The sequence below is a fragment of the Coregonus lavaretus genome (genome assembly GCF_964263955.1).
Source record: "Coregonus lavaretus genome assembly, chromosome: 10".
Lineage (NCBI taxonomy): Eukaryota > Metazoa > Chordata > Actinopteri > Salmoniformes > Salmonidae > Coregonus > Coregonus lavaretus.
Window position 1 is genome coordinate 5,533,333 of NC_139997.1, and position 13,264 is coordinate 5,546,596.

The following is a 13,264-nucleotide window of genomic DNA, read 5'->3' on the forward strand; positions in this document are numbered from 1 at the left end:
CTTGATCATCACTCATACTCTGAGAAGCTTTTTGAATATTCCCACGGTCTTACTGTATGAGGTTGACGTCATCCAGAAAGAACTTGATGCGTAGGAACAGGTTAAACTGGACGTCTGGTTTCTTCTTCTTGGGTTCTTCCTTCCACCCCTCAGGAGCAACTTTGGACAGCTTGGCATCGGGATCAACGAAGAAGAACTCATTGTCTAGATGAAGACACAGAGGGAGGTGAGGAGGGGGCGGGAGCAGAGAGAGGAGGGGGAGAGAGGAAGCATGGTAGAGGAGGAGAGAGGGAGAGGGAGGAGGGATGGAGGGAGGGAGGAGAGAAGGGAGGGAGGGAGAGGGAGGGGAGAGGGAGAGAGGGAGGAGAGAGGGAGGGAGGAGAGAGGGAGGAAAGAGGGAGAGGAGAGAGGGAGGGAGGAGAGGGGGAGGGAGCAGAGAGAGGAGGGGGAGAGAGGAAGCAGGTAGAGGAGGAGAGAGGGAGAGGGAGGAGGGATGGAGGGAGGGAGGAAAGAGGGAGAGGAGGGAGGGAGGGAGGAGAGATGGAGGGGAGAGGGAGGGAGGAGAGAGGGAGGAGGGATGGAGGGAGGGAGGGAGGGAGAGGAGGGAGGGAGGGAGGAGAGAGGGAGGGGAGAGGGAGAGAGGGAGGGAAGAGGGAGAGAGGGAGGGAGGGAGGAGAGACGGAGGGGAGAGGGAGAGAGGGAGGGAGGGAGAGATAGAGTGATAACATATGAATAAATAAGCATGAGCTGGACCCTTGCACAGACACACTGAAAATAACTAAAGAAACTTGAAATCAACAAGTGTCTGGATTTTGGTTTATATGGGACAGCAGAAGAGTGCACACCCAGCAGGGGCGGATTGGTTATATGGCATTTCTGGCAAACACCAGATGGGCTGGACCATTTTATTGTTGGGTGGGCTGGTCGAAATTGACACACAAAAAAGAATAACAACAACAAATTCTCTGTTATAATAATGTATAATGATCCTTTGGCTGATCAGTGGGCAACAGCCGCCCCCCTACCAAGATGGGCCGGCCCGGTCTTCTGATAGGCTGAGCTGAGGTCACACAAACTCACATTCAAAGTCAAACGCAGCATCAGCAAAGAGACCTGCTCCGACTCTCATCAGTTTGACAGCCAAGAACATGGATGGTAAAAAAACGATAAGGGTGCCTATAAACGTAAAGAAAGGTCACCTCACTCAAAACTTGCTGTTTTTTGGGGGGGCTAAAAGCATAATTTCTTCAAACAGTAAAGTGCATTATCATCCATGATTCCTGTAATAAAAGTGTCTTCCCAGCCCCTGTGCTGTCGTCTGCTGCTGTGATGAGTGAGCCACTCTCCTCTCCCCGCATGCGCTCCAGAGAAAAATGCGTTCTGATCATATAACGTTTAAAAATGCAATTGTGGGAAAAGTTGGCGGCGCGCGCAGGGATGTGGCCTAGCGTGGTTAAAATGCCATGGCCGAATTCTTGTCCCAGTCTGCCCCTGACAACCAGACACACACACACAGGATGAACCGTCTCCACCCATTCCGTACCTGTGAGGCAGGCAAGGCCAAAGAGGTGGTGTTCCACAAGTCCAATGTGAGCCACCACCATGTCCAACACGTCCTTACACACAGCCTTGATGTCACAGCTCAGCTCCAGCTTCTGGCCGTTCAGCAGAACCACCCCCACCTTCCTCTGGACCTCATCCAGCTTCCCACGCTTGTTCTGAGAGCGAGAGAGAGCGAGGGGTAATAGAGGGTGAGAGATGGGACATTGTACTGACCAGGAGAGATCCATTACACTGTACTGACCAGGAGAGATCCATTACACTGTACTGACCACCAGACCTGGGATCTCTCCACTCCAGAGCGGGGTTAAAATAGGATGTGGTGGGGTTTTTTTTTAATAGTTTGAGAGAGTTTGATTGAGCATGCCTGGAGCTGCTAGGTGAGCAGGGTTTCATTGGTTCCATTGCAGCCAGGCCAGCTCAATCAAGCAGAGCTAAAGGATTGAAATGAAAGCTTTCTGTTTGAACCCAGGGCTAGAGGAGAACAAGGCTTTCTGTTTGAACCCAGGGCTAGAGGAGAACAAGGCTTTCTGTTTGAACCCAGGGCTAGAGGAGAACAAGGCTTTCTGTTTGAACCCAGGGCTAGAGGAGAACAAGGCTTTCTGTTTGAACCCAGGGCTAGAGGAGAACAAGGCTTTCTGTTTGAACCCAGGGCTAGAGGAGAACAAGGCTTTCTGTTTGAACCCAGGGCTAGAGGAGAACAAGGCTGCATTCCGCTACACTGACATAACCCTCACTCCCACAACCACCGGCTCCACTAGTATCCTGCGCCAAACGTCTCGTGGATGTCTTACCATTATTGAAGAGGGAACAGTTAAGGCAACACATGGCTCGCTGGTCATCTTCACAAATTCAGGACCAAAGAAATTCTGCAATGGGGAAGAGAGACAGAGTAGGAAGAGGTTACGCACACAGACTGCGCCATGTCGTGGTGTACAATGTTAGGCCTACTTGTACTCCCATCAACAACAACAACAACAACAACAACAAAATCATACAACAGCCGTTTCACAAAGAGACAGCATTGGTCTAGATCTAGGCCTGAGATGTAGGTAGGCTACCATTAGGTTTGTCATGCGGTAGCTACCCTTAGGTTTGTCATGCGGTAGCTACCCTTAGGTTTGTCATGCGGTAGCTACCCTTAGGTTTGTCATGCGGTAGCTACCATTAGGTTTGTCATGCGGTAGCTACCCTTAGGTTTGTCATGCGGTAGCTACCCTTAGGTTTGTCATGCGGTAGGCTACCTTAGGCTTGCGGTGGTGTGGTAGCGTTGCATTGAGAGGGTCCCGGAGATCCAGCATGGAGGTGCGTGCCAGGGCCAGGGCCAAGGCCAGGGGCTCATCCCCGGGGTAGAGGCTGGCTCGGGGGTCGTCCCCTGGGTAGAGGGATGCCCTGGACAGCCTGTTAGCCTGGAGCCTCTGAACCTCATCCTCCCGTCTCTGGAGCATCAGACCCTCGTCTGCTGCACCCTCATACCGCCTGGGGGGGGGGGGGGGGGGGGTAGAAATGTAAAACTGACACGATTGATTCCCTACTATACATTACAGACATTCATATCTGTGTGCAGACCCTTCCTACAGCCTGCATGGGGAGGACATAGAAATAAGATGCATAGAACTGCCATGATTCCTTACTCTACATGACCTAGACAAGCACATACACAGAGTGTACAAAACATTAAGAACACCTTCCTAATATTGAGTTGCCCTCAGAATATCCTCGTTTTTTCGTCAGGGCATGGACTCTACAAGGTGTCGAAAAGCGTTCCACAAGGGATGCTGGCCCATGTTGACTCCAATCTTACAGTTAGTGTCAAGTTGGCTGGATGTCCTTTCGGTGGTGGACCATTCTTGATACACACAGGAAACTGTTGAGCGTGAAAAACCCAGCAGCGTTGCAGTTCTTGACACAAACCGGTGCGCCTGGCACCTACTACCATACCCCGTTCAAAGGCACTTCAATATTTTGTCTTGCCCACTCACCCTCTGAATGACACATGTACAATATATGTCTCAATTGTCTCAAGGCTTAAAAATCCTTATTTAACCTGTCTCCTCCCCTTCATCTACACTGATTGAAGTGGATTTAACAAGTGACATCAATAAGGGATCATAGCTTTCACCTGGTGTTCCCCGGGTGCCGAAGACGTGGATGTGGATTAAGGCAGCCCTCCGCACCTCTGATTCAGAGGGGTTGGGTTAAATGCGGAAAATCTAAAGTGCTATGTTCATACAGTGCATTCGGAAAGTATTCAGACCCCTTCTCCACATTTTGTGGCGTTACAGCCTTATTCTAAAATGTATTAAATTAATTGGGTTTTCCCGCATCAATCGACACACAATACCTCATAATGATAAAGCAAAAACAGGTTTTTAGAATAAAAATAAATAAACCAGAAATACCTTATTTACATAAGTATTCAGACCCTTTGCTATGAGACTCGAAATTGAGCTCAGGTGCATCCTGTTTCCGTTGATCATCATTTAGCTGTTTCTACAACTTAATTGGAGTCCACCTGTGGTAAATTAAAATGATTGGAGATTATTTGGAAAGGCACACACCTGTCTATATAAGCTCCTACAGTTGACAGTGCATGTCAGAGAAAAAAACCAAGCCACGAGGTCGAAGGAATTGTCCGTAGAGCTCCGAGACAGGATTGTGTCGAGGCACAGATCTGGGGAAGGGTACCCAAACATTTCTGCAGCATTGAAAGTCTCCAAGAACACAGTGGCCTCTATCATTCTTAAATGGAAGAAGTTTGGAACCACCAAGACTCTTCCTAGAGCTGGCCGCCCAGCCAAACTGAGTAATCGGGGGAGAAGGGCCTTGGTCATTCTCGACAGAGCTCCAGAGTTCCTCTGTGGAGATGGGAGACCCGTCCAGAAGGACAACCATCTTTGCAGCACTTCACCAGTTAGGCCTTTATGGTAGAGTGGCCAGACGGAAGGCACTCCTCAGAAAAAAGCACATGACTGCCCGCTTGGAGTTTGGCAAAGGGCACCTAAAGGACTCCCAGACCATGAGAAATAAGATTCTCTGGTCGGATGAAACCAAGATGGAACACTTTGGCCTGAATGCCAAGCGTCACATCTGGAGGAAACCTGGCACCATCCCTATGGTGAAGCATGGTGGTGGCAACATCATACTGTGGGTATGTTTTTCAGCAGCAGGGACTAGGAGACTAGTCAGGATCGAGAGAAAGATGAACGGAGCAAAGTACAGAGAGATCCTTGATGAAAACCTGCTCCAGAGCACTCAGGACCACAGACTGGGGTGAAGGTTCACCTTCCAACAGGACAACGACCCTAGGCACACAGCCAAGACAACGCAGGAGTGGCTTCGGGACAAGTTTTTGAATGTCCTTGAGTGGGCCCAGCCAGAGCCCGGACTTGAACCCGATCGAACATCTCTGGAGACCTGAAAATAGCTGTGCAGCGACACTCCCCATCCAACCTGACAGAGCTTGAGAGGATCTGCAGAGAAAAATGGGAGAAACTCCCCAAATACAGGTGTGCCAAGCTTGTAGCGTCATACCCAAGAAGACTCGAGGCTGTAATCGCTGCCAAAGGTGCTTCAACAAAGTACTGAGTAAAGGGTCTGAATACTTCTGTAAACGTTTTTAATTTTTTACATAAAAAAAATAACTTTTGCTTTGACATTATGGGGTATTGTGTGTAGAATCATGAGAAAAAATAACTATTTAATCAATTTTATAATAAGGCTGTAATGTAACAAAAAATCTGGAAAAAGTCAAGGGGTCTGAATACTTTCTGAATGCACTGTATCACTAAAATCTAAAGCGCCAGAACATATCAGTACAAACTAAAAAGGCATGAGGACAGAGGATCATTGCTCTGCCATGATTTCCTTTTAGCATAAATGTCACGACTGGTTTGGGCTGGTATTAGTACACACACACACACACACACAGTGTGATGCCAAAGATTAGAGTGAGATCAGTGCTGGATGGGGTTTTCACATCAGTGCACAGGCATGTGACCCGACCCAGCTGTTTGGTGAGTGTGTGTCAATCCCCTCTGTGGTCCTGTGCCCAAACTGTCTGTCTGCACACAGGATCAATTATGAAATCATACTGGCACTGATTAACCTACCACCCCACACTACAGCCTGCAGCCGATTGACGTTACCATGACCACACACACACACACACACACACACACACACACACACACACACACACACACTACTACGGCCCACTACTAGTAGGAGTCCCCAATGGCACCACATTCCCTATATAGTGCACTACTTTTGAACAGGGCACTATATAAAGGAAAAGTGTGCTATTTCTGAGACACCCCTAGACTAGAACATAGAGCCAGCTTATACATTAACTTAGCCAGCAGGGGGTGAAGTAGTGCCACAGATTAAACATCGTACAGCTAACAGGCAAGGCTGCTTCAGGAAGTTAAAAAAACAAACAAAAAAAACATTACCCTTCAGGAACAGTAATAACTGAAAACGTGACAGGATGATTTACCTTCTATGATTCCTGATAAATAACTCAACTCGGACTGACTTCCAAGTAGAGGGACGTGTTTCCATACCTCAACTACGACACACCTCTCCGTTTTCCCAGTCGTGAGCGGCATGAGAACAGCGGAGATCCTTTAGCTGAACATTAACAGGTGTCTATCCTGGGCCAGGGTATATAAACTACATGATCAAAAGTATGTGGACACCTGCTCGTCAAACATCTTATTCCAAAATCACTGCCATTACTATGGAGTCGGTCCCCCCTTTGCTGCTACAACAGCCTCCACTCTTCTGGGAAGGCTTTCCACTAGATGTTGGAACATTGCTGCGGGGACTTGCTTCCATTCAGCCACAAGAGCATTAGTGAGGTCAGACACTGATGTTGGCCGATTAGGCCTGGCTCGCAGTCGGCGTTCCAATTCATCCCAAAGGTGTTCGATGGGGTTGAGGTCAGGGCTCTGTGCAGGCCAGTCAAGTTCTTCCACACAGATAGACAAACCATTTCTGTATGGACCTCGATTTGTGCACAGGGGCATTGTCATGCTGAAACAGGAAAGGGCCTTCCGCAAACTGTTGCCACAATTTGGAAGCATAGAATCGTCTAGAATGTCATTGTATGCTGTAGCGTTAAGATTTCCCTTCACTGGAACTAGCCCGAACCATGAAAAACAGCCCCAGGCCATTATTCCTCCTCAACCAAACTTTACAGTTGGCACTATGCATTGGGGCAGGTAGCGTTTCTACTGGCATCCGCCAAACTCAAGATTCCTCCGTCGGACTGCCAGATGGTGAAGCATGATTCATCACTCCAGAGAACGCGTTTCGACTACTCCAGAGTCCAATGGCGGCGAGCTTTACACCACTCCAGCCGACGCCTGGCATTGCGCATAGTGATCTTAGGCTTGTGTGCGGCTGCTCGGCCATGGAAACACATTTCATGAAGCTTCCGACGAACAGTACTTGTGCTGGCGTTGCTTCCAGAGGCAATTTGGAACTCGGTAGTCAGTGTTGCATCAGAGAACAGACGATTTTAATGCGCTACGCGCTTCAGCATTCGGCGGGCCTGTTCTGTGAGCTTGTGTGGCCTACCATTTCGCAGCCTAGCCGTTGTTGCTTCTAGATGTATTCACTTCACAATAACAGCACTTACAGTTGACCTGGGCAGCTCTAGCAGGGCAGAAATGTGATTAACTGACTTGTTGGAAAGGTGGCATCCTATGACGGTGCCACGTTGAAAGTCACTGAGCTCTTCAGTAAGGCCATTCTACAGCCAATGTTTGTCTATGGAGATTGCATGGCGGTGTGCTCAATTTTATACACCCGTCAGCAACGGGTGTGGCTGAAATAGCCAAATCCACTCATTTGAACAGGTAATCACATACTTTTGGTGTACACACACACACACGTTGCTATTGCAGGACTCAGACTTTTGGCTTGACTGGACACTAGGAATGTGAGAGGGGAGAAAGTCACAGAGAGAGCGCTCAGGTGAAAGGTTGTTTTCATTAAGGCACACCATAGCGCAACTTTTTTTTTAACATTGTGTAATGAAAAAAGGAGCCTTTGCTATAGGACAAGTTCAGATAGTGCCTCCCTGTTTCGGACTGTTTTCTTCCACTGCGTATCTTAATGAACAAGGCCCAGGTGAATCTTTTACTGGGAACGGACATGCCTCCATCTCAAGGGTAATTGTTAACAGGGACGTACCTGTGCCTGTGCGTGTTGTGGCTGGTGAGAGACACGCCGTGATGGTCTGAGAGAGCCAACTGGGAGCTGTAGCGTCTCACTTCCTCTGTTTTCTTAGCTGAAACAGAAGAAAGAAAGATGTAAAAGATCCATCACATGATCAACAGCAGGCTCCAGCGGGCAGCAGAATCAGAGGGAGTTGGCCGAGTAGTGATGGTGAAACCAGAACAGAGCCAGGAGTATCACACATTCAAAGAACTAGGCTACGGGTGAGCGTTTTCCAAAAGATCTAACAGTTCAAATCAAATCAAATGTTATTTGTCACATACACGTGTTTAGCAGATGTTATAGCGGGTGTAGCGAAATGCTTGTGCTTCTAGCTCCGACAGTGCAGTAATATCTAACAAGTAATATCTAACAATATCTATCAGTTGCTCAAGATGCTACGGTGAGCGTTTTCGAAAGACCTAACAGTTGCTCAAGATGACAGCAGCTTTGTGTGTCAGTGAGGTTTCTGGTGCTGCAGTTAAGCTGTTTATAATTTCGTTTCCAAGATGAGGGGGACGTGAAGTGCATAGTCAGCTCTGGCTTTAAGATCCAGGACTCATAATAAATCTACATTCAACGGCACATGTTCCTCTTTTGCTGTGGAATTTGAAACACCTTGTGCGTAACAAACATGTAATTTTGTATTTTAAAGTTAAAAGGACTGGCTTGAATGATATGAATGAAATTAGCCCACCCAACTACCTCATCCCCATATTGTTATTTATTTTGCTCATTTACACCCCAGTATCTCTATTTGCACATCATCTCTTGCACATCTATCATTCCAGTGTTAATACCAAATTGTAATTATTTTGCACTATGGCCTATTTATTGCCTTACCTCCATAACTTGCTACATTTGCACACACTGTATATATATTTTCTGTTTGTATTTTTGACTTTATGTTTTGTTTTACCCCATATGTAACTCTGTGTTGTTGTTGTTGTTTTTAAATCGCACTGCTTTGCTTTTATCTTGGCCAGGTCGCAGTTGTAAATGAGAACTTGTTCTCAACTGGCTTACCTGGTTAAATAAAGGTGAAATAAAAAATAAAAAAGAAATGCTACCTTGTCTGTAGTCTGTGTCAGAAGAAGCTACAGAGGGGCTCTCACTGGACGAGCTGTAGTCACTGTGGTACCTCCGGTGGGAGTGCAGAGGATCTGAAAGACAGAAATATTAAAATCAGAGTTATTATATTGTATCTCTATGGTCTGAAAGACAGACATTTTTTTTTTACTCAGACAGTAGAGAAGCTGCAGTGTGTCAAATAGACGGAGTGTACAAAACATTAGGAACACCTGCTCTTTCCATGACAGACTGACCAGGTGAAAGTTTTAAATAAAACTATTTTAAATAAATTCATTTTAAGAGGATTTGACTGGTTAGCAGTGCCGGAGTTCTAACTCAGGGGAAATAGAGTCCAGACATTGCAGTGGGTGAGACTGAGGAGGTGTCATAAATGGTACCCTAATAACGTAGGGTTCTGGTCTAAAGTAGTGCACTATAGAGGGAATAGGGTTCTGGTCTAAAGTAGTGCATTATAGAGGGAATAGGGTGCCATTTGGGATCGCAGCCTGCGAGCTCAGAGCAGCGGTCCCTTTCCAACTGCCGGGGGAATTCGATTCTCCCAAATCGTTCTTGAACTGAACTTGAACAAACACATTAACCTGTTGAAAACTACAGTAAGATATACAAATAACTCATGCCAGGAAAGTAAACATACATGGAGAGATGTCACGAAAAGTCCATATAATCAAATAGAAAATATTATAAATAAAGGTGAAGCCAGCTAGCTTGACGCTGCAAAATGCTGTGAATCTTCCTCTCTAGTCTAACAGCCTCGGGCAGGGATATAGGCTAGCTGAGTGAGAGGAGAGATGACCAGATGGATTAGAGGAAGGGCTGGCTGAGTGAGAGGAGAGATGACTAGATGGATTAGAGGAAGGGCTGGCTGAGTGAGAGGAGAGATGACTAGATGGATTAGAGGAAGGGCTGGCTGAGTGAGAGGAGAGATGACTAGATGGATTAGAGGAAGGGCTGGCTGAGTGAGAGGAGAGATGACTAGATGGATTAGAGGAAGGGCTGGCTGAGTGAGAGGAGAGATGACTAGATGGATTAGAGGAAGGGCTAGCTGAGTGTGAGGAGAGATGACTAGATGGATTAGAGGAAGGGCTGGCTGAGTGAGAGGAGAGATGACTAGATGGATTAGAGGAAGGGCTGGCTGAGTGAGAGGAGAGATGACTAGATGGATTAGAGGAAGGGCTAGCTGAGTGAGAGGAGAGATGACTAGATGGATTAGAGGAAGGGCTAGCTGAGTGAGAGGAGAGATGACTAGATGGATTAGAGGAAGGGCTGGCTGAGTGAGAGGAGAGATGACTAGATGGATTAGAGGAAGGGCTGGCTGAGTGAGAGGAGAGATGACCAGATGGATTAGAGGAAGGGCTAGCTGAGTGAGAGGAGAGATGACTAGATGGATTAGAGGAAGGGCTGGCTGAGTGAGAGGAGAGATGACTAGATGGATTAGAGGAAGGGCTGGCTGAGTGAGAGGAGAGATGACCAGATGGATTAGAGGAAGGGCTAGCTGAGTGAGAGGAGAGATGACTAGATGGATTAGAGGAAGGGCTAGCTGAGTGAGAGGAGAGATGACTAGATGGATTAGAGGAAGGGCTGGCTGAGTGAGAGGAGAGATGACTAGATGGATTAGAGGAAGGGCTGGCTGAGTGAGAGGAGAGATGACTAGATGGATTAGAGGAAGGGCTGGCTGAGTGAGAGGAGAGATGACTAGATGGATTAGAGGAAGGGCTGGCTGAGTGAGAGGAGAGATGACTAGATGGATTAGAGGAAGGGCTGGCTGAGTGAGAGGAGAGATGACTAGATGGATTAGAGGAAGGGCTGGCTGAGTGAGAGGAGAGATGACTAGATGGATTAGAGGAAGGGCTGGCTGAGTGAGAGGAGAGATGACTAGATGGATTAGAGGAAGGGCTGGCTGAGTGAGAGGAGAGATGACTAGATGGATTAGAGGAAGGGCTGGCTGAGTGAGAGGAGAGATGACTAGATGGATTAGAGGAAGGGCTGGCTGAGTGAGAGGAGAGATGACTAGATGGATTAGAGGAAGGGCTAGCTGAGTGAGAGGAGAGATGACTAGATGGATTAGAGGAAGGGCTGGCTGAGTGAGAGGAGAGATGACCAGATGGATTAGAGGAAGGGCTGGCTGAGTGAGAGGAGAGATGACTAGATGGATTAGAGGAAGGGCTGGCTGAGTGAGAGGAGAGATGACCAGATGGATTAGAGGAAGGGCTAGCTGAGTGAGAGGAGAGATGACTAGATGGATTAGAGGAAGGGCTAGCTGAGTGAGAGGAGAGATGACTAGATGGATTAGAGGAAGGGCTGGCTGAGTGAGAGGAGAGATGACTAGATGGATTAGAGGAAGGGCTGGCTGAGTGAGAGGAGAGATGACTAGATGGATTAGAGGAAGGGCTGGCTGAGTGAGAGGAGAGATGACTAGATGGATTAGAGGAAGGGCTGGCTGAGTGAGAGGAGAGATGACTAGATGGATTAGAGGAAGGGCTGGCTGAGTGAGAGGAGAGATGACTAGATGGATTAGAGGAAGGGCTGGCTGAGTGAGAGGAGAGATGACTAGATGGATTAGAGGAAGGGCTGGCTGAGTGAGAGGAGAGATGACTAGATGGATTAGAGGAAGGGCTGGCTGAGTGAGAGGAGAGATGACTAGATGGATTAGAGGAAGGGCTGGCTGAGTGAGAGGAGAGATGACTAGATGGATTAGAGGAAGGGCTGGCTGAGTGAGAGGAGAGATGACTAGATGGATTAGAGGAAGGGCTAGCTGAGTGAGAGGAGAGATGACTAGATGGATTAGAGGAAGGGCTGGCTGAGTGAGAGGAGAGATGACTAGATGGATTAGAGGAAGGGCTAGCTGAGTGAGAAGAGAGATGACTAGATGGATTAGAGGAAGGGCTGGCTGAGTGAGAGGAGAGATGACTAGATGGATTAGAGGAAGGGCTAGCTGAGTGAGAGGAGAGATGACTAGATGGATTAGAGGAAGGGCTGGCTGAGTGAGAGGAGAGATGACTAGATGGATTAGAGGAAGGGCTGGCTGAGTGAGAGGAGAGATGACTAGATGGATTAGAGGAAGGGCTGGCTGAGTGAGAGGAGAGATGACTAGATGGATTAGAGGAAGGGCTGGCTGAGTGAGAGGAGAGATGACTAGATGGATTAGAGGAAGGGCTGGCTGAGTGAGAGGAGAGATGACTAGATGGATTAGAGGAAGGGCTGGCTGAGTGAGAGGAGAGATGACTAGATGGATTAGAGGAAGGGCTAGCTGAGTGAGAGGAGAGATGACTAGATGGATTAGAGGAAGGGCTAGCTGAGTGAGAGGAGAGATGACTAGATGGATTAGAGGAAGGGCTAGCTGAGTGAGAGGAGAGATGACTAGATGGATTAGAGGAAGGGCTAGCTGAGTGAGAGGAGAGATGACTAGATGGATTAGAGGAAGGGCTGGCTGAGTGAGAGGAGAGATGACTAGATGGATTAGAGGAAGGGCTAGCTGAGTGAGAGGAGAGATGACTAGATGGATTAGAGGAAGGGCTGGCTGAGTGAGAGGAGAGATGACTAGATGGATTAGAGGAAGGGCTAGCTGAGTGAGAGGAGAGATGACTAGATGGATTAGAGGAAGGGCTGGCTGAGTGAGAGGAGAGATGACTAGATGGATTAGAGGAAGGGCTGGCTGAGTGAGAGGAGAGATGACTAGATGGATTAGAGGAAGGGCTGGCTGAGTGAGAGGAGAGATGACTAGATGGATTAGAGGAAGGGCTGGCTGAGTGAGAGGAGAGATGACTAGATGGATTAGAGGAAGGGCTGGCTGAGTGAGAGGAGAGATGACTAGATGGATTAGAAGAAGGGCTGGCTGAGTGAGAGGAGAGATGACTAGATGGATTAGAGGAAGGGCTGGCTGAGTGAGAGGAGAGATGACTAGATGGATTAGAGGAAGGGCTGGCTGAGTGTGAGGAGAGATGACTAGATGGATTAGAGGAAGGGCTAGCTGAGTGTGAGGAGAGATGACTAGATGGATTAGAGGAAGGGCTGGCTGAGTGAGAGGAGAGATGACTAGATGGATTAGAGGAAGGGCTAGCTGAGTGAGAGGAGAGATGACTAGATGGATTAGAGGAAGGGCTAGCTGAGTGAGAGGAGAGATGACTAGATGGATTAGAGGAAGGGCTGGCTGAGTGAGAGGAGAGATGACTAGATGGATTAGAGGAAGGGCTAGCTGAGTGAGAGGAGAGATGACTAGATGGATTAGCGGAAGGGCTAGCTGAGTGAGAGGAGAGATGACTAGATGGATTAGAGGAAGGGCTAGCTGAGTGAGAGGAGAGATGACTAGATTAATCATGAAGCAGAGGTTCAGGCACGGCTGAATGACTGTGTGAGAGTTGACTGGATAGAGAAGCACTTTGGTTGGAAA

General features: G+C 47.9%; 1 protein-coding gene across 1 annotated transcript in view; it reads right to left on the reverse strand.

Moving 5' to 3' along the window:
• Positions 1-13,264, reverse strand: part of ptpn13 (protein tyrosine phosphatase non-receptor type 13) — a gene marked incomplete at both ends in the record, with an annotated part of 84,063 nt that overhangs the window by 24,088 nt on the left and 46,711 nt on the right. The window contains 6 exons of the mRNA XM_084169843.1: positions 54-204; positions 1,544-1,718; positions 2,355-2,429; positions 2,805-3,039; positions 7,762-7,858; positions 8,856-8,948. Of these exons, the coding sequence (XP_084025969.1) occupies positions 54-204; positions 1,544-1,718; positions 2,355-2,429; positions 2,805-3,039; positions 7,762-7,858; positions 8,856-8,948 (826 nt within the window). The remainder of the gene's footprint in view (positions 1-53; positions 205-1,543; positions 1,719-2,354; positions 2,430-2,804; positions 3,040-7,761; positions 7,859-8,855; positions 8,949-13,264) is intronic.